The sequence below is a fragment of the Monomorium pharaonis genome, chromosome 4 (assembly GCF_013373865.1).
Source record: "Monomorium pharaonis isolate MP-MQ-018 chromosome 4, ASM1337386v2, whole genome shotgun sequence".
Taxonomy (NCBI): Eukaryota; Metazoa; Arthropoda; class Insecta; order Hymenoptera; family Formicidae; genus Monomorium; species Monomorium pharaonis.
The window spans coordinates 2,861,858-2,883,959 of NC_050470.1; the positions used below are offsets into that span (position 1 = coordinate 2,861,858).

Here is a 22,102-nt window from a genome sequence, read left to right on the forward strand (position 1 = left end):
CGTGTTAACTTTGAGTTTTATAAAGGGTTTTATAACACTAAACTGTACACATACACCTCCATAATAACGTTTAATAATCGGTTGATGATTCTCTACGCGTTGAATTGACTAAAACAACGTTTCTCTTTTTATATTATTTGTACAATATATTTTCATATTTGAAAAATATATTTCCCTGCCTATGTTGTTAAACATCTTGCCTCATATAAAATGCTCAAATAATGGAAAATGTAAAGGGTCACTTGCCTTTACATAATTCAGTCTCTGGTACTCGTGTGAAAGTTCCTCTCTAGCTTGTGATCTCTTTGAGTCAACTTTACAGAGCAAAACTGAACAATTGGATAACTACTCCACATGATATCTTTTTCTAGGTAATTACAGAGAATGGCTTCCATTATATCAATTGCTTTTGAGATCTGCAATCTCATAATACTAATACTACATTATGTACTTCTGTAGAAATAGATAATAAAAACCATTCTTATATAACATGTGTATAACGTCTAGCTTTGCCACTGAGTTCGAAATCATTTCGACTTGCGTATTGCTGTTAAAAATCCAAAAATAAATGCCAAGTATCTTTCTTTTTCTTCAACATATATATAGTAACTTTAAAAATTTATTATAAAAATTAAAATTTTCTTTAGATAAGTAACTTAAAATATATCTCAAAATATCATGCAGCAAAGATAAACAGAATTTAAAAAATAACAATGTGTGATGTGAATGTAAATATATGTGTAACATAATGTGATATATTATTTGTTTAGAATTAATTACGATGTGATGATAATTTCATAAACATTTACGTCGAAGGATATGCATTATTTTCATTGTTAGTAAGATACAATCAAATGCTAATAATGATCGTTCGTCACTCAGTTTATGATAATTGTATAATATCATGTAATAATAAAGATTATAACTTCTTTTAATACATATTAAAATTACGCAATCGTTAAATCCTTAACCATTTACATTGGATCGCGTATGCAACTGATGTTGAATCGAGCACGAAAGTTTATCCACATCGATTTTGTGCACAGATTCAATTCATCAATTCAGTTTCTCATGATAAAAGAAACGTTAAAAATACACGTTCTTATCTACATTTCTTTTCCTATGAAAGAGGATCGTAATTTTTCCTGCCGTAATAATCATAAAAGGGAAGCACTTATTAATAATATCCATTTAATAATTCTTTTTTTTCCTTGCGTAACTTCTATGCTGCCGTTATTTTACATGCACATTTTTTAAGACTACCGCAATTATTATCCTTCATATAGTTAATTATAAAAGCATCAACTTTCACCCATTGTGTCCATGTTCCAGACAAAGTACACACGATGACAAGTGAACGTAATATTTAGATTATGCTCTTCCGATTTCTTCATTGTATACATTTTTATAATACATTTTATCTATAAGGCATAATCCCAATCCTTTTTCAAGATTAATATACATTATGTATAAAATACACATGGCAATAATTCCTGCCAAATTTGTTCCCGCATAATACACAATGGTATGACGCATATTACAGAATTTACATTTATTTTTTATGAGTTACAGGAATGCTATTTGTCGTCGCCTTTGCGTTAATTATTGGCTTAGACTATATCAGGCTGCCTCACAATAATTAGGAAAAATGATTGATTTCTTTATGTTATTTGTTATTATTGTACATATTATTTGCATTTATGCATTTTTCTTTTGCTGCATATTTTTATATTTAAATACCAATGATTAAGAATTTGGTATATTAGGATATTTTTTTTATATAAATAAAAATTACAAAATCTCGACAATTTATCTTTTCGAATCTTTTGAACACGTCTTTGACATATATGTCTTCTAAAACACGTTATGCCTATAGTCAAATGCCAATAGAAAATATTTCAGTATATGTAATCGTTTAACCCTGTGAATTGGAATTCAGGCGAAAAATGTAAGATTTACCATCATCAATCGAATCAAAATAAATAGTAACGAGTTTCTCCATAAAACTTCAATTCTTGCATATTGTGCCTTGAAACTTATGTTCTACTATAAACCGCTCGGCAATCCTTTATTGGAATGCAGGAAAGAATGTTGCATTGGGTTGCTGCTGCTGATTCTGTGGTAGAGATTGCACTGGTGACATGTATCCCATTCCTGCTGCTATAGGCATACACAATTTCATCCTTATTCACTCGCACATTCTCACAGTACAAATAATATAAAATACTCAAATTTTCTTTTAAAAAAACTTATAAAATTTTCGGATTTTCTAGGAATTTTATTTGAAATTCTAAGAGTAAAAAATTTTTTAATATGCAATTTTGAAATAAATTTATGTACGATGTATATTACGGAATTGTAAGCGGGTAATTGATATTAATTTATTAGTATATTCATTTATTAGTATGTATCATATGTATATGAATGTGTAGGCCATATTTATTGCTATCGATTGTCAACATTTTGAATTATAAAAAAAATGACGAAATAGTTTTGTAAAAGATAGAATTTAAATTAAAAATAACATTCAAAAAATTTCTCTGAGTGTTAAAATTCCACGAAAATTTATGATTAATAGAACGGAAGGGTAAAAAGAAAATCCTGTGAAAATTCTAGGTTTTTTCGATAGTAAACACCCTGCAGATTAAAACAATTGATTTAGAGATAATTTAAAATTTCACAAACAATTACGTCAAAAGGCTACGCTATTTCAAAGATCAATAAAAAAAAAAAAGATAATTTTATTGATACAGAACTTAATAGAAAAGTATAATTTTCACATCAATCAATTAGGTCGTTAAGAAATTACTTACATCCTATCTTAATCTGATGTTGTGGGCTATTGCTAGCCAATTGGTTCATCGTCGGTGCTGGGCCAGTTTGTTTTGTTTTACTACCCATTATGTTATCGAGATCAATATTCAATCCGGAACCAGCCCAGGTTGAACCGACTTGCGTAGTGGATGTCATATTATTAGACGTTTGATTCCTAGTATTGATGGACGTAGGTGGAAGAAGATTCGTAACGGGTGTCAATCCGATCGATCCTAAATGCGATCACGAATTTTAGTTCGTAGTATTGTAATCGTTATCTCGTATCTGTATATATAATCATCATATATCTATATAAAAATTTTCTTAACATTTATAATTAAAAAAATTTTATTATTTTAATTAAGAATTCTATTAAAATTTGTAGCACTAGATTTACTTTGATATTACAATCCTACTTAGTTTAAAACACTTAAATTAAATATGTATTAAACAATGTGTATTGTACATAGTACTATAAAGACATTGTTCTACGAAGCAATTTTTTATACTGTACAAAGTCATATAAATGTGTGTTGAATTTACGTGTGTTATCTATTAAAAACCTTTAATCTTATAAAAATGAAATTAATGTCAATAGTACACGCGTATGTTGAGTGATTTAGATAGGTATAATTCCAAATTAAATTAAAAACTTATAACAAAACTTTTTATATTTAAAGTATACATATAATCTATTGGATGTGTGTGTGTGTGTGAGTATAATTCTCGCACATGGAAAAAATTAATTTTAAAAACAAAACATTCTGCATGAAATTGTACATACATAATATCGTATAAATATGGTAATATTATAATATTGTAAAAACGACGAATTTTTTTTAAATAATAATATTCCACTATTTAATTAATTGATTCTCAATTAATCTACACACAATTAAAAGTGGAGCTTATAATTAAATTAATAAAGGATAGCACTTTCGCGTTTAAGGCCCTGCAATTTGCATCGTGTTCGCCATTGACGACGTTCTGCGACAATACAAGCCACTCTCTTATTTCCATTAAAGGTTCAGACAATTCATCGATGATAGCTTCCTTTGGCACTGCAATAAGTACAGATCCAATATTTTCTGTAACGGCTAATCTCACTGTCGCCTCATTGTGATTCCTTACTATCCACATAAGCTCTAGTATCTCTTTACCCATCTTTGATGCCAACGGACAATTTTGCGCTGCCAACATTATGGCGGACAATGTTTTCAGATAACGTAAGAGTAAAATATTTTCCTGATCTTGATAAATGTTTATGTTACTAAGCTTAAGAACATCTCGATGGCCAAAACCGTGCAGAAGTGGATAGAAAAATGAAGAAGCTACGTTTCCGAAGTGATTAATATGTAACTTGGGAGACTTGGAATGATGAGCGAATCGTCTTGTGCGCGACGCAATTCTCTTATCAACGATTTCTTGCCAATCTGCCGACTGATTTTTCGATGCTTCTAGATCAATGTCAAAATCTTCATCGTACCACGCTTGTTGTTTTTTATTCTCTTGCGTATCGATGAAAAGTGATATGCGGCTTGGAATTCGTTTCTTCTTGACTACAGTATCCACGGTAGTATCGGCGGTATCTGCGTCATCGACATCGATTTTTGATAACTGCCTGGCGGACTCGGCCAATATATCTAGGAATAGCAAGCGATGACTCAGCGAGTACTTTCCCATGTCCTCGTAAAATTCCTTGCAGAGAAACTCGGCGCATTCCTTCGGGCGCACAGTCAAAATTGCCACGCAGCATTTGAAAATCACAAGTTCAAAGTTCTCTACGTAAGAATGTTGCTTCAACGTGACGAGTAGCTGCAGGAGTTCTATCGCGAATGACACATCGTCGTTAGGCAATTGCGTCAATATTAATTCCTCACAGGCCAGCAGGGATTCGGAGAAAATATCGGGATTGGAAAAAGTACGTTCATCCGTAAAATTGTCGCGTAAATCTCGCAAGTACATCGGGCGTGTTTTACTGGACGGTTTATCGTCGTTCATATCGTAAGGAACCAGATCGTCGTCACTGTCCAGATCCGAATCGTTATTATAATTCGGTTTCGCTTGTTGTTTCATTTCATTCTTTTTTGTCAAATCATCTTTTAACGCGCTATTTTCTGATGTTAGATATGTATTCCTCTCAATTTTTTCACTGGACAGATTTTCAATGCTAGGCAAAATGTCACAGTTAACACCTAATTCGTAAATTTTCTTGCTACTCGAAGACTCGAAAACAATATTTCCTGTTATTAAGTCGCCACTTCGCTCGCACTGTTCTTGTATATTTACAGTCATTACAAGCGCATTTAGATCCCTTAGAGATTGAAGTAGCTCTAACACCGGTGCAGGCATGCTATCATATTCAAACTTCAATGTCGGTGAATTATCATTACATAAGGAACTTATGCAAATTTCGGCGACTATCATGCCCATCGCTCTCAAAGTTATATTTGTACACTCAAGATGGACGGATACACCAGAAAGCAACAGTTTCTGACATTGATCCCTTTCGACATGACTTAAAAGATCTTTACAAGTTTTTACAGACAGGATGATCAGCTTCGTAATGTACCTATGTTGTTCCACAGAGACGTGATTCAAAATACTTTTATCCCTCCAAATTTCCAAAAGCTTGATCAGTAATTCTGATAAAATGTTATTTTTATTCGAAAAAGATGACAAATAGGAAATTAAATTTATAACTAGCTTTTCGTTTTCGTAATAACGCATTAAAGGAATTTTGGTCGTTAAAATGTATCTCCAATTCGATTCCGTTAATAAATTGCCGAAAATAGGACGCACACCGAGTTTGGAATCACAACGTTTCAAGAACAAAACGGCCATGTGTTCAATGGCGACTGAATCCAATTCGCGAAGTATATCTTCGATTAGACGTCGCTCGTTCTTTTTGTTTTCGAGACACCACTCTTCAAAAATATCGGAAAAGCACGTGAAATCACATGGTTTCAAACTGATTACAATTTTGCTGATTAAAAATGAGAGTGCAAATGTTTTTGACTTAATATCATGATTACATAACTCATTGATAAACGATATCGCGCAAGATATGTGAAAGCAAAGAATCTTTATGTATACTTCCGGCGTGCAAGATTTCGGCGTATTGAACTGCAGTTTATTCGACACGCGATTGGGCAGGGAGACTAAAATTTGTGTCACACTTCGCCAGATCTGATCGAGTTCTTCCTCTTGGATGTAAGATCGCTCTTCGTCTCTACTCGCATCCAATATCCCCGAAAATATCGCCTCGCTCTTTAACAGATTGCTCAATAACATTGAAATAACGTGAGTTTTCTTCTCATCTTTGGATTCATTTAAAGCGATAGTTAAAGCTCTCAAAGCTTCTAATAACATGGAGACTGTTGCACCATCGACGATCATCAATTTTTCGATCGTAGGGTCCAAGCCATCTTCATTTAGCGGCCAATCACGATCGAATTTATCAATTATCTCCTCCAAAATTCTGCCGTACAATATGGCGTCCACTCTCACGTCGAGATCAAGACCGCTGTACTTTTGCAGAGTGGCAGGCCCCGGCAAAAATCTGACGTAATTCGTAATGGACGATCTTATTTTCTCCAAATCAGTACGACTTTTAATATCGTGCATGGTGCACAATACTTCCAATAATTGATTGGCAGCATTATTGGAGAGATTCTCGATTGACATGACGCTCTCTTCGTATTTACAGGCTGCAAGGAAAGACTATCTTGGGGGAATTACATTAGCTTCAACTCCGAGGATATGTATTTTTCACACACACAGATTTTTTTCGCGGAAACGCATGCAACAGCAATTAAAAAACTCTTCTTTCTTATCAAATATAGCTACTATAATTAATAATTAATATATAATTAATAATTAGAGTAGTTCAGAAATATTGTGTCTGAAAATTTTGATATATTTTTGTATGATATATTACTTATCATGCGTCATATTACACAGATATCGTATAGGTACGCGTTACACATAATTTATAATTACAAGAAAATATTATATATACTAATAAAAACTTTGCTAATTATGTAATTAAAGAAATCTGTTAAATTTCTTAACTGTATACTCACCTGCGTAATTAACGGTACTGGTAGGTGTATTGTTCATTCCCATAAAAATATTCGAATTATTAGTGTTATTTATTCGCCCATCGGGTAGCCTCATGGCTGAGGCATTCACACTGTCCAAATCCGATAAGAGATCCGTATTTGATGTCACTAGAACAAATTATATAAAATTATTGTTATTAATAAACTTATATACATATATAAATGTATATAAAAACCTATTATTCTGTTAAACTTCTTTATATAATTATTTCTGCAATCTAACTAAATACACATATACACATACCTGTATTATTATTTGTAATTTGGTTATTGAGATTTGGTGATGATAAGGAATCAAATAGATCGTTAGATGTTTTTTGAATAGCGGGAGTCCCAGTAAATGCCGTTGTGCCTGCGGTTTGCATTGCACTGGCGTACGTTGCGTTACTATTATTCATATTATTCGCTGGATTATTTACACTTGGTATTGTAACACCCATTAAATTGATTTGCGATTGCGGCTGACTTGGAGGATTAGATACAGCGACATTATTAAAGGCAGATGTGAAATCGGCAAACTCGTCGTTATTATCTTTCGTCTTCACCGTCGTGGAATTATTAAACGCGCTAGTAAAATCGCCAAAGTCTGCGTTTGCATTTTGTGACTGAGTAAGTGATTGAGTGTTCGCTCGTGGATTGAAATCTTCATCGTCTAGTCTACTATTGTCGCTCTGCGATTCAAAGATGTCGTTTAATATATCATTTTTGGTTTTTTGTTGATTTCTTGGCGATGATAAACTATTATTTTGTTGCACCGGTGCACTATTCTGTAAGAACATAGAAAGATACATTTCAATTAATTTATAATTATATCTTTACAATTATACGTATAGTTATAATGTCTCATATTAAGTGCAAAAGATTTAACAATAGCAAAATAAAACTCATTCCTTAAACTTACATTAGATTGTTCTTTTCCATAATTTGCTGCCGCTCCGAGATCTACTTTTTTGATAGTTCTTGTTGTTCGTGCCGGAGATGCATTTGTAGAAGATATTGCTGTTTGAGCAGATTTACCAATTTGATTTATATTGTCCAACGTATCCCTATATTCTCGTCCACCTTTCTTTGGGCTAGTATCGTTGTCCGAGTCTTCTCTTTCGCCATCGTCACTATAAGATAAAAAGATATAAAAATTACAGGAAACAGACAAAATAATGTCAATGTATATCTGGAAAATGCAAATCCGAATATATACCTATTATTTGCGTCCTCAAATCCTCCCTTCCCACGACTTTCCCAATCGTTATACTCTACGCCGGATTTCTTCCACTTAGGATTGTCCATCCATCTGTCACCACCCCCAAATCTCATTCCCATCGCTTCACTCGACAAACCAACATATTTATCTTTATTTTTCTTGGCTTTTTTCCTTTCCTCTCTAAGTTTATCATCATCTTGGATAAAATCAATTAATTCCCTAACTTTATGTCGAATGTTTATTCCTTGATCTTTCCCGAATTCGTCAATGCACGTATAATTTTCTAAAGACCTGAGGTCATAGATATGCTCGCGTGACGATGTGACGACTCGTTCCGAGCCATTACGAACTAAGTAATTGAGGAGGAGTAATGACTGTAAAAAAAAGAAGATTAATGAAATAAGCTAATAAAAGTACGGATGGAGAATAAAATGCAGTTGTCTCCATGTGCATTTTCCTCTTTATGTTATAATATAATAACGATCCTGATATCTTCTACTATAACAAAGTTTATTGTTTCTCCTTGAATGTGTGATATAACATTTACAAGAGAAATACGACCGCGTACCTTATACGTTCGTCGCCAATTTCGTTTATTTTCTTGCAACATCCTTTTCCAGAGCATGGACATCACCTCTGGAAATTGCTCGTACGTGAATGTAGCCTGAGCCAGTTCTTGCATCATTGCCCCTTAAAAAGTAACGCATTCCGTATAATTAATTTATGACTATTCCATGTTAAAGTATTGGTGGTGAAGCTATTGTCCGAAAGCGCAGATCGTACCTGTGGGACCCCACGCGTCGTCATTGGTTGCCTCGCGAACTTTGGCTTCCGTTTCCGTGTAATTCATCACGACATTGGTCCTGCGAAGTGCAGTATTTCATTAAAAATAAAGTTTCGCGCGTGCAAATCTACGACATGTGCAAAACTATAAATCGTGATTCTGATAAATCTGTTATTAAATTAGCTGTGTAACTATGTGTTACATTCGTCGTACCGCTAATTACTCCGTGTGGTCATTTCCGCAAAAAAAAAGAAACGTCTGATAAAACCGTGTAATATCACCGCAAAGATGTGTGCATTACACAAACATACTGTTTATATTCTCGCCCACAGATCGCTTTTACAGCAGGATCACGCAAACATAAAAGGTTTACTTACAGTGATAATGTTCCTATTATTAACACTACACTATTTATAAAGTATAATTAAATGTAACAACAATCTCTCCTTTTCCCCTCCCTTATTGGTACCTTAGTTTGATCTGTAAACACATTAGCGTATATGCAAAGTTCATCCATGCGATAAAATGCATAGAGCCGTGAATTACGTAAATGATTACAATTTAAAGCCATTATACAGGTTCGCGAGGTATCTCACGCGGCTTACTGTGTCGGATCGTAATCCGAGATTAATTTATCAGGATTATTAGTTCGTGAACATGTAACTCGTAGACTCAATTAATTTATTAAAATTATTAATTTGCTGTAATCTGAGTTACGTGTGCATACACCGGCCGTACATTATTTTCGACGACGACCACAATTAAGCACAAGATCGTGAAAAATGTCTGGATTCACTTTTTGTTATACTCATCGATTAAAAACAAATTAATACAAATATATGTTATTAAAATCTATTACCTCATTAATATCTTTCAATTTAAAAAAAAAGAAAATTCGAAAATAAGGCTCGCTGAAAAATATTAGCATAAATATAAACAGAACTATAAGCGTTAAATAACAAATTAATAATTATTAAATATTAAGAACAATATTTAAAAAATTATAATTAGTTATTATTTATTATTGTTTTAAAAATATTACTGATTATTTGGAAAAATATACATCTACTAAAATTTTAGACAAACATTATATTTTCAATTAATATCATTATTACAATTAAAATGGTTTTTCTAAAGATTTATTATTCTACTTAAATGGAAATATTGCTGAAAACAATTTTTCTAAAAATTAACAAATGTATTTAATATTCATTCTTACAAATTTTTCTCCTTTTATTTTAAGTCTAGTATGTAATAAAATAAAAAATAAAAATGTGGTAATTTTATTTAGGAACACAAAAATAATTTTATAACTCAATTTTTTTCCTGTATTGTCTTACTTAATTCATAATAATTTTTTTCCTGTATTGTCTTACTTAATAATAATTTTCATTGCTTGCATTATTTACATTAAAAAATCGTATAAATGTAATCTAAAAAATATATAAATAATCTTAAAATTTACGGCACAATCCTGCAGAACGTAAAGATAAAGTTTCACAAGAGAGAATAAAAAAAACTTTTATTAGTCCATACAAATATTGTATTATGATCAATAATGTGTCTATTCTAAGTAAATCATTAGAGTGATCAAATAATTCTGGTAACTACATTTAAACAACAACTTAGCCAAAAGTACTTCAATTTTATTTCTAAAAGTATCAAATAGTACAGGTAGCAAAGCCAATATATGATGAGCGATAGAGTATACGGGATTGAAGACTTTCATAATTCTAAACGCGAGTATTCCAAGCGCGACTGATAAGAATCGGAATGTCATATCGCGTGAATAAACCTCTCTACGGCGTTCCGCATGCCTGAGGCATCAAATAAACTCGCTTCGACGATCGCGACGAGTACGATTAAGTAAGAGATTGCGAAAAAATGCCTACCGATACCTTGTAAATTTTCTCCCGAAAGATCATTAAATATTTGCCGAGAGGGCATATAGTCTCGATTCTTAGGATATTGAAACGGCGCGAATTTTTAAAGCACATTTCTTTCCAGATTTCTCGACGTTAATTCTTCGGAGGTGCTCTGTAATTTCCGATTTCAATTAAAGGCGACGAACGTACGGAGTATTCGGATGATTTTAAAGATGTCACCGTGCTTTTTTGTTATCATTTCATCTTTATCGTCCGTTTGACGTAAAACAAAGATTAAAAAAAAACGCGCCAACACCTTCACAAGTGCGCTCCGAATACGGGCTGTAATAATCTGTAAACAATTTGAGAAGCGCGGTGACGAGGAGGGAAAGTCGGGCAGGAGGAAACCGCGGAAAGCGCTGACAAAACAAATACTACGCGTGCACCTGAGGAAGGTGGGCGCAGGAGGGAAGAGGAAGATGAAGGGGGGGAGGGATGCAATACCCGCGCCATCCGTCATCAATTCGCGATTATTCTCGCATCGTTTATCGCACACCGCACTATCGAATCTCAAGGTCGCGCCATAAAATTATTCGTGCCGTTCCAGTTTTTATGAGTCACTCCCTTCTCTCTTCCTCGCTGTATATTTCTCTCTCCGACAGGAGATGCGTATCGAAAGCGGCCGTATCCTCACGCGCGACGTAATCGGCGGCCGAAGGACCCGAGGATCCTCGAATCTGTCATCCATTCGCTCTCGCTCGTTCAACGGTCGCGTGACACGTTCTTGACATGTGAGTTCGTACGGAGCGGTGTACGATTTCTTTCAACGTATTACACAATCGCGCGGGCGGACGGGTGACGAGGAGGAGAAGGAGAGAGAGGGGAAGACCGATTTGGGAAGCGTACCGACGAGAGAAATACGAAATGGAGTGCCCGGAGAAGCAAGGTTAGAGAAGCAGGCATTTCCATCCCCCCCCGAGAGATCGGACTTACGCCTTGTCCATCAGCTCCCGCACTTTCCACATGTTCATCATGTTTGCGGTTTTCTCGCGTTGTCACAATCCTCACCCACGACGCCGCGGTACTCTCACTCTCTTGACGGGATCGCTATCGGCGGCGCACGTTCGCTGAATGTTCACCAGATGTTTTCCGAAGCATCTGACACCGACGACGGCCGAGCGGAACGTCACCAGGCGGTAGCCATGCTATCCCTTCCATTCCACGTTTGCACGAATGCACGCACGCACACTCGCCGCGCGGTCACAGGTGTCTCCCACGATCGCCCGCTATAGAGACACTGGGGGTAATCAGAAACTGGTCACGAAAGAGTCATTTTTGATTGGTCCGCCATTTTTCAGCTATTCTCAAATGAAAGAGAAAGAGATAGTGAAAGAGGAAAATTTTTCAACATGATTGGTTCTTACCCTTGGTTCTTGTCGGATCTAAATGCCTAAACCAATCATACGAAAGAATTTTACAACAGTTGCAAATCTGCTTCTTCCGCTGATCGCAGCCAATGATCGGGCACGACCGTCTGAACACTTGATGCGTTATGACTGTCGGACGTGTGGCATCACTGCCGTTTGCCGGATTCAATATGTAGGAGCGCATTTAAATTTACTTGTTCCATCAAATATCGACGATGATGGATTTTAACGACGGTGTGGACGGAGAGCTGGCCTTCAGAATGCGAAAGGTCAATCCCGAGCAGTTTCACACGCTCGTAAAAATGCACCTGTCCTTTGAACTGGATCTCAATACGGAGGAGTAAGTGATTCATTGCACGATTATTCTGTGTTCCTCGCATAACTAGTGTACCGTTGACATATTCTATCTTGACAAACAAGATCTGATACCCTCCCCGTCTTGTTTGTTTGTATCTCACCGATTTTACTGCTCGATCGTTAGGTTATAATTATAGATGATAATATACAAGTTATTCTCTATTACAAAAAATTTACATAATAAAATATAAAGGATATGTGATAAAGTGATATTCACGCTGATAACGTCTTAATCGATCCTTCTTCAACAGCGATGGTACCACTGAGAAGGCAAGGTTGAAGAAATGGGGTCTTTTGAGCTTCACCAAGAAGTCCAAGTCCTTGGTTAATTTAGAAAAGAGTACGGAGGGCGTCATGTTATCCGAGGATGGTATAAATCACTTGACGCAATTGATAGATTATCTGTCTAAGGAACAAAGTAAGTAGATACACATTGAGGCATAATTTGAGAATGGAATTAGATATAACTTTCCTTTCCATCCTACAGATATCATACAGGAGGGAATATTCCGACGCACCGGCAAGTTAACGAGGCAGCAGGACTTGAAGACAGCTATGTCACAAGGTGTATTTTTGGACCTCGACGATGGTAGATTTAGTGTGCACGATTGCGCCTCTGTGTTAAAAGGCTTCCTAGCGGAATTGTCTGAACCACTTCTGACAGATCTGCATTATTCTGCTTATTGTCAAATTGCTGGTAATAGAAACAAGTGTATATAGATATCCTTATACTTACGACTACTTTGACTTATGAATTTTTGGACTTCTGACCATATTGATTAGATAAACCAGAAGATTGAAACAGTTTAAACATTCATTAATTTATGATCTAAACATTAAATATTAATTTTCTAATACTAATTATCGTCTATGTTAAGAGCTACATTTTAAAAAATATTTGTGTTTTTTAGTTACTTGTTGAAGCTAACCTATGATTAGATATTTATTCATATTTTTATAATCGCAAATATTAACAATTATAATCTTTCAAAAACTTATTGTATTTTCTTAAAGACAAAAGATAATGATCTATAATCTTTTCAAATATTTCATATTTTAATAATTGTTTTGCCTATAAATAATTTTATTTATACAAAACATAAGTACTATTTGACTTATGTTCAATTTGGTTTACAATTGAAAATTCTCCTTGTTATAAATCGAGAGATACTTTGGTTTTGCTTGCATATTACATATGTTACATCATATTCGTCATGGATGATAAATTACTTACAGAGTTATGCAGTCTGGATGCAAAAACAAACGACACGAGATTATTGAGCTCTTTACAATTGCTGTTGTTGCTTTTGCCACCCCCTAACAGAATTCTTCTGAAAGCCATTCTTACTTTGTTGAATAAGACTGCGAGTTATGAGCACAGTAACAAAATGAACAGTGATACTTTGGCAACTCTCTTCACACCACATTTATTGTGTCCGCGAAAACTGTCACCTGAGGCACTGCACATCAACTCTCAAAATCTGTCATGTCTAGTCGCATTTATGATTAGGAAAGGTACGGAATTGTTTGAGATTCCACCAAAATTGGCTACAGATATAAGAGCATACTGGGTGGAACAAGAAAGAAAATTGCTGAGTCCCAAGAAGACTGATGTAAGTACAAGTCAATTTCAGAAAACTTCTGCTCTATTTTTGCGCTGTATGATAAAAGTTTTATGGTTGCAGCTGAACGAATCGGTACCCGACGCAACTAGTACAGCCCACACTGTGTTCAGTTTTGTCGATCGTAAATTAACGGCGAAAGCTAATTCCACACAGGACACGCAAGCAGCCCTAGCTCAGCTGTACGCTCATATTCAAGCTATGCCGGAATCTGCTAAAAAACGGCGATTCGTAAAGCAGTTTAACAAGGAAAACGGGCAAGGTACACCTAGGCACGTAAAAAATTGCAAGACTAAGAGTCTCGGGGATTCCATCAAAAAACATATCTTCCAAAAGAAAATCTTAAGCCACAAGAAAGTCATTGACATTAATATCGGATGCAATATCACTAGATCGAGCAGTGAAGAAAATATATTGTCAACGGTTAGTTTTTTCCTTATCTTTCTATGGATATTTTTCTTGTATGTCCGTTATTTGTTTGTGTCTAACAAGCTTGTTTACCATCTTTATCTATTTTTTTCCTTTGCATGTATCATATAGAAACTAGAAGACTCGTTTATTCCGACAAGAGCGGTCCTTAGCAAGTCAAACGACGAACTTAGCACGGAAAACTGTGATACAACTAGTAACAATCTTTTACATGCCAAACACACAAGTAGTATAGATAGCATTAAGATTGGGACTTTGACGAATCGTAAAGCGAAAAAGAAGCGATCGATTGATGAATCTACAGACGTCAGAGAGGAGTTGGATGAAAAGAACACACAGCATGATACAAAAAAGGGCTTAGGTTCGATCGAGTTCAGTTCGAGTTCTCAAGAAACTAACGTAATGACTAACGAAGACAGTCAATTTGACGCTGATAAATTAACGCGACCATTCAGCGAGCCGCCCAACTTGTATTCCACTCGCAGTGCATCTCACTGTAACAATTTTATGAATGACGGTAAACTGGCGCGGCGAAACTCTGAATCTATCCTCACATCTGTTGCAACACCAATTATACAAAACTCTCCTTTAAAAACTTGTACTTTGAACATAAAATCATCCGAGGCTACTCTGAATGTTGAATCGCATGCCGAAAACGCTTGTACATTCAATTTACAATCTCCAAAGGTAAAAAACAGATTCAAGAATGTGTATGTTCATACATCGACGCCGAGTTTATTGCGACGAAGCCTGGCAACTAACGACTATATCTTGACTCCTATTACTAACAATGATAGAAGCATGAGTCCTATTACGCAAAGCGCGACAAAAATGACGAAAGCCATGCAGGTGTGTAAATTTAAAACAATATATATTTCTATGTAAAAAATATATGTAATTAAAATAACTTTGAAATATCAAATTAAGATTATAGCGTAATACAAAAATGCAATAATATCTCTTAATTTGTAACAGGAAACTATGATGACTCCACGCTCCAGGAAGCCAGTAATGATCGTTTCAACTTCGAATCTATGCAATCTTGTCGCTGGCAACAACAGCTGTGATCTGCGTGGAACAAATCTGGAGGTGATTAGTGCAATAAATAATTGCGCTTCCATTTTAGAGGAATCCCAGACGTACAATAGCATGGACAATGCGCAAACTCACACACAAGATGTTAAGAATAAAGAGAATAATGGATTGGACCTATACGAGAAGCATAATTGTGTACAAACTATTGCTAACTGTTGCGCCTGTACGCAGCAAAGTTCTATAACGAGCACATTTAAGGGATATCTATTGTCGAGAAGCATCTTAAACGCCAGTCCCGTTGATCTCAGTTTTACATCGCGGACGGGAGACTTCGAACAATCGGAATCCGATTTGAATATATTAAACGACGATACGCTGTCCGACAGTTTGCTGTGTTGCTTGGATGGTAACAATCCAGAGTCTGACACTTCCGGTATAGCGTCCGGTAGTACAAACAGTGCGAATAATTCTACTGAGAAAACAGAAGAAATACTATCTCCGAGAAAACGAGGAACCAGTTTACAACGAAACGATTCAAAAAAATCTGCGAGAGAAAATCCAGTTAAGAGCACAAGAAGCGATGAGTGCAAACATAAACGAGATGAATCGACGTTAAATCCAGCAAAAATAAAAGATAGTTTTCAAGAGACATCATTTTAAGCTATCTATATAGTTATTAGTATTAATATATATCGTTAAGTAGATTTTTTTACTTTGTATAATTAAGGCTAAGGAGAACTGCCACGTTAATTTAAGTTTATCGGTATGACTTTATACAGTATGTCTCACGCAATTAGACAGAGTTACACATCTTTAAAACGATTGGAGATGGAAAAAAATATTAAAAGCAAAATTAAGTGATTTTAGATACTTCAAATTTCTGTGTTACTTTCACATTTTCGTACCTAAATGACATTATAAAATGCAGTTGCGCTTTTTTTAAATGTAACCCCAAGTTTATAAGTGCACTAATTGATAGTTTCTCCTTCTTTACAAAAAACTTAATAAAGTTATGCTTAATAATTAGTTTGATTGATTACACAAAAATTCCTATTAGATATTCGTGATAATTTTTGAGTATAATTTTCTCGTACTTTCTTGTAAAGAAAGAAAAATTATATGAATTAGTATACTTAAAAATTTTCCATTTAAAAAAAGTGCAACCGCACTTTGTGACATTACTTATGCACAAACAAGTAATGCAGAACTGTGAAGCATTTAAAATAATTTACATTTTTTCTATCTTTAATTGTAGAAGGTACACGATTCTAGTTGCATGGAACATCCTGTATATAATTTTTGTTTCGAATATATAACAGATTATCCAACTGGATTATTTATTCCATTTTTGTGGAAATTAAATTGTTACTAACTGCACTTGATGCGAGATATTTAAAAGACTCGTTTTCCTTTCATGACATATATCTTGATAAGATGTAAAAGCTATGTATTACTATGAAATGCAGCAAATTATTTTTCTACTTCATTCTGTAATCATCAAATTACATAATGCATAATGCGTTTTGATATCAAGTATAATTATCTTGATGAATCTTAAATAAGTTTGTGATGCAAAGTTTAGAATATCTACAAGTAAAATTAAACTATAAAAAACAAATCGCATAATACGGCATTTAATCATGGTTACATATGAAAAATTTAGAAATTTTAAAGAGAGTAAGAGATTATATTCAAGATTAATCTGTATTAATTTGTATTTATGTATTACATATAAAGCCGTATAAATCTGACAATGTATTATTTTTTGTTCTTAATATATGACTGATTTTTCAGATATCTTGCAGTTTTTTAATTAACATTACAGGTCAGGAAGTAAACATATTAATGTGAATCTCATTTATATTTAATTAATGTAAATTAATTGGATAAAATTCATACAAAAGGGAATATATACACTTTGTGCGTCAATACATATCATCATGACTTAAATCTGGTATAAACGCGAAGCCCCGTTCCTTCAGAGCTTTGTTTATTCGTTTTTTCTGCTCCTGCTTTGATTCTTGTTCTCGTCTCTGAGCATCCAAAATTTCATCCACTGTCACCTTCTTTAATGGCAACACTTTTTCCTTTTCTATATCCTATAATACGGATGTATTCATTAATTAAAACAATGTGCAGGATTACATTGATAATTATTAGCAAAACCAAACAAATATCTCTATTCACAAAATGCTTACTATTTCTCCTAAAAGTACAACATTTTCCCCTCTTACTATAAAGATACCACGTGGAATGTCACCATATTCTTGACCAACGTGAATTCTTTCAATAGTACTCTGTAGCACTATGTTAGCAAACTGATCGACACTTTTAAGATAGCCAATTAAAGTTCTGCCATCTCTTAATAAAACCATAAGTTTTTCTAGACAAAAAAAAGAATATATGATATTGATATATAGTTTATGAAGTTAAGTGATAAAAATTCTTGAAATTCTTAAAATTTTGGACTTTATTGTATCTATACTTTGCAGCTCTTGCATTCATAATTTAAATTTTATTTGGTTGAGAGGAATAAAATTATTAAATTGTCCTATATTCTGCAGTGTATTCAAGCATAACATTTAACGGACACCTTGGATTATTTACAATCTCACACGTTTCTCTGAAATATCTCATTGGCTATTAGTCATAACATTTTATATACAATTTTTTTCTAATTGACAACAATACAAATATTTTCTAAAAATGTTCAAATATAACATGTAAGAGTCATTTAATGATTTTTATATACTTGCAAGCGATGAAAATCAACGACAAACACCAATGATTTTTGGTGTCCAGTAAGAGTCCAGGGGAAAAAAGGAAATTTTAATATAAAATAATAATCGTAAATGAAAGTTCGTGAAATACAGTAATAAGAATTTGCTGGCACATGTGAGTTCAGTCAGTCACGTAAACATCTGACGGATACGTACTCTCGAGTTCCTCGAGCAGCGACGCTGTCCCTGGTGGCAACTCATTAGTCTCGTTCATTTCAGCCACTCGAAATTGACAGACGACTCAAGTCACGCGAAATGCTTGTTACGAATATTTCTGATATGTCAACGAGTCTCCGCAAACAGCTGATTCAACAAAATCGCTTGTGTACATACAGAAGGAACTCGACTCAACTGCAACTCGGCTTTGTGCTTGTCTGCGCTCTGCGATGCTCTGCGATTCCAAGATTCCGAGCCCGAGTACGACACTCACACTCACGCACACATCCGCCTATCCGTGAGCCGTCGCGCGCTCTGCTATGACCTACGTGACTTACCGTTGCTACCGTAGATCACCTTGACACGCTGAACCGACCGAACGTAGCAGAATGCGCAACGGCTCATCATGGATGGACGGAGGGCGATGTACATGCGTGAGTGTGCTCGGTGGTCGGGCTTGCTTGGACTCGGAATTGCAGCACAGATTTGATGCACAGCGATTTGGAACTTCTGTGACTTTGGCTGTGTTTCCAAATTGCCATCAGTACTGAAAATTTATAGTGTACGTAACGGAAACTCAAGATTTTCAGTACTGACAGCAATTTTGAAACAGCTTTTATTTTGGGACGCTTCTACGTCCAACGTGAACGTTGAACTACGTGGCCAAATGTCTACAAATTTTATAGGTATATAGGTAATGTTCACAATTTCTCTTTCATACTAAATCTCTGACGAAGTATTATTGTGATTCTGAATTTCTCGTAGATATGTGTATGTATTTAGAATTTAATAATATATAATACTTGATTTTTATTCTCCGTAATTTCAATGTCTCATATATCTTATAAGCTATATTCTCCATATAATTAAAAGTCATGAACTTAACAAAATATATTATTTAAATGTTAATCATTGTAAATTTCTATTCATAATTGATTTCATTGTTTTTCAATTAGCGCCGAACATTCGAACTCTTTATTAGTAAAAATTGCCCAGGATGACGGTCCTTATATTATCGACTGCGCTTTTCCTTCTCTTTGCTCTCGGTTGGTACACGAAGCTAAATCTATCTTTTCGACATGTCGTTCACATTACGCGAGTGCAGATGGCAGTCGCGTCGCGTTTCCTTTCGCGGCAAAAACGCGGCGAGTGGAGTTCGTTTCGCGTCATCGCGTGCGATCCTGTTGCGCTTTTAATTCGAATAAATCCGAGTTGACGAGGAGAGGTTCGAGCCTTTTAACATTCCAAAGATAACCACGCGGGTTCGAAAAGCGAGCGACACTCCTGGCCGTTTTCTCCCTTTGTCCTTCTTCCTCGCCCTGATTTTCGTGCTCGTCGGTACTCGAAGGAAGCCATTTCGGTACTTGCCTACGTAAGTTTGATAAGTTTACAGCGATTTCATATAAATGATTTTCACTTGCTCCCTACTAAATAGCAATATAAAGCACATATCTCTTGTTTTGTTTGTATAAAACCGTTTCTGTCCATAAATGTGTGCGTGTCAGAATACGTAATAGCGTTTCATGTCATATTATATTATGTAATATATTTTTCGTGAAAAGAATAATAGCCTTTTAAGAGATAAAATATATCTCGGTCATAACGGGTCGTTCTACAATAAGTTGTTAGATGTCGAAAACAAATTGGAACTGTGTCATGAACGATTGGCAAATGCTAATTTTTCACGACTTACGACTTAAAAGATTAGGATATGACTAATTAATATTAGGTTATAGCACATTTTCAATTCGTTTCCGACATCTGACTAAAACGACTAACAACTCATTGCAAAATGACCAATACGAGGAATTTTCAAGCTAAGTTCATATTTATAGAGAAAATAGAAAAATTGCATTTCGTAGAAAAATTTATACATTTTAATATATAAATTGGATCTAATATGTTTTTTATCTTTTATAAAATCTTTATCTGTGTGTATATAGAAGAAAATAAATCGAAAAATAATCATTAATAGAAAAAAATTAATTTTGCATTGTTTTTAAGTGTTAAAAAATTACAATTACATTATAAAATATTTGATATATAATTATATTTTATTATATATTTTTTTATCCGGCAAAAATAAACAATATATTGTTGTAGGATTGTAAATATGTTGCGCCACATTGTTGCTACCACATTATCGTCAAATCGCAACGCCGAAATAATTTTTCAGAAAAATCATGGTGCATCTCCAATTTTAACAAAACGATAATTATAACGTGCTGTTTAACAACAGATCGTTAATTGAATTTGCCTCTTTTTTTATGAGATATTTGTTCATTGTAATTACAATTACTCTATCAAAATCTTGCTTTATCATAAAGCTAGAGCAGATCAGAATATTCTCAAATTACATTTATTTATTCTGAAAAAAAAGTTGTTAATTTTTAGTTAAGACTAAATTTTTCAACTTGATTCCATTTCTTTAATTCAACCATTTATGTATTTCAGTAAAATAAATAAATACTTGAATAGAAGTTCAATTTATTTATGTATTTAAGTTACATGAATAAATATGTGAACTGAAAATTTAATTAAGTTAAAAAAAATTAATCAAATTAACAAAATTTTTAAGGAAAAAAAAGGAGAGAAGAAGGTAGGCGACTAGACGAATGTTCCAACAACATTGCGGTGGCGATGGAGTTTCCAGAGTTCCGACGCGTTTGTGCGACGCTGCACCTGGGTCATCTCGGCGTCGGAGCGGCCTATCCGGGGATCCTGCTTTTACGCGGACACTTTATGCCCCCGATTGCGGGCGACACCGGAACGCTCTCAACTACACTCGGCGACCATCCAGAATCCTTTTCCGATCGCAAAACAACAACGGAGAGAAGAGCGCGATTTAATTTAAGGAGACCCTACGAAGCCGCTGCACGGCGCGGCGCGTTTCCATTCTCTCCCCGGAGTTCGGCGGCACGTTTCAATAATCGTGGGCACGACAACGACGACGAGCTTTCTCGTAAACCAGATCTATCGCCGCGGAGCGACAAATCTTATCGGGACGAAGGAGAGTAACACATACGGTAACGCAATATTTTCAAATACCACGCGCGCGGCATTTGCTCTTGATCACCACTGCGTCGGAAATTTTCGCCTAAGAAAATTTCATCATCTACTTTTCTTCATCTACTTCTTCTTGTGAATGCATACTTGATAAATATATGTATTATTGCTTTAGATCTGCGCGCACGTAGAAATTCTATATTAATTTTCTTGCCAAGAAAAGTGATTGCTCAATTTATTTTCTTTCTCTTTCTTATAGGTAACAGTTATCTTTAACAAAAAATATTTTCTCTCTTTCGATAATTGTTTTAAAATATATTCGTCACAAATTAAAAAAAAATTTATTATCATGTACTAAAAAATTATAGTCTTTTGAAAGGTATTATAAAACATTGTGTCAAGAAAAGTAAAAATAATAACCAAATCGAATTTTTATTTTAACTTAATATTCTTGAAGTATTAAATTATAAGGATTCAGAATATATTTTGTTACTTTTAAATT

At 34.5% G+C, this 22,102-nt stretch overlaps 4 protein-coding genes across 4 annotated transcripts; 2 read left to right on the top strand and 2 right to left on the bottom strand.

The window, feature by feature from the left end:
* Positions 1-3,590: 3,590 nt before the first annotated feature.
* Positions 3,591-12,014, bottom strand: LOC105836128 (telomere length regulation protein TEL2 homolog). Its single transcript, XM_012679953.3, has 8 exons — positions 11,782-12,014; positions 8,923-9,002; positions 8,708-8,829; positions 8,137-8,513; positions 7,840-8,050; positions 7,183-7,705; positions 6,900-7,046; positions 3,591-6,524 (listed from the first exon to the last, which is right to left on the bottom strand). Exons 1-8 carry the CDS (start codon positions 11,820-11,822, stop codon positions 3,700-3,702), a joined length of 4,326 nt encoding a protein of 1,441 aa, XP_012535407.2. The 5' UTR covers positions 11,823-12,014; the 3' UTR covers positions 3,591-3,699.
* Positions 12,015-12,162: 148 nt separating this feature from the next.
* On the top strand, positions 12,163-17,452 carry LOC105836129. Its single transcript, XM_012679954.3, has 7 exons — positions 12,163-12,555; positions 12,824-12,990; positions 13,060-13,269; positions 13,809-14,185; positions 14,258-14,617; positions 14,735-15,472; positions 15,599-17,452. Exons 1-7 carry the CDS (start codon positions 12,431-12,433, stop codon positions 16,316-16,318), a joined length of 2,697 nt encoding a protein of 898 aa, XP_012535408.2. The 5' UTR covers positions 12,163-12,430; the 3' UTR covers positions 16,319-17,452.
* A 48-nt stretch (positions 17,453-17,500) lies between these two features.
* On the bottom strand, positions 17,501-18,833 carry LOC105836131 (U6 snRNA-associated Sm-like protein LSm1). Its single transcript, XM_012679957.3, has 3 exons — positions 18,595-18,833; positions 17,857-18,041; positions 17,501-17,757 (listed from the first exon to the last, which is right to left on the bottom strand). Exons 1-3 carry the CDS (start codon positions 18,650-18,652, stop codon positions 17,584-17,586), a joined length of 417 nt encoding a protein of 138 aa, XP_012535411.1. The 5' UTR covers positions 18,653-18,833; the 3' UTR covers positions 17,501-17,583.
* Positions 18,834-19,030: 197 nt separating this feature from the next.
* Positions 19,031-21,868, top strand: LOC118645398. Its single transcript, XM_036286303.1, has 2 exons — positions 19,031-19,280; positions 21,173-21,868. Exons 1-2 carry the CDS (start codon positions 19,262-19,264, stop codon positions 21,610-21,612), a joined length of 459 nt encoding a protein of 152 aa, XP_036142196.1. The 5' UTR covers positions 19,031-19,261; the 3' UTR covers positions 21,613-21,868.
* The last annotated feature ends 234 nt before the right edge of the window (positions 21,869-22,102 follow it).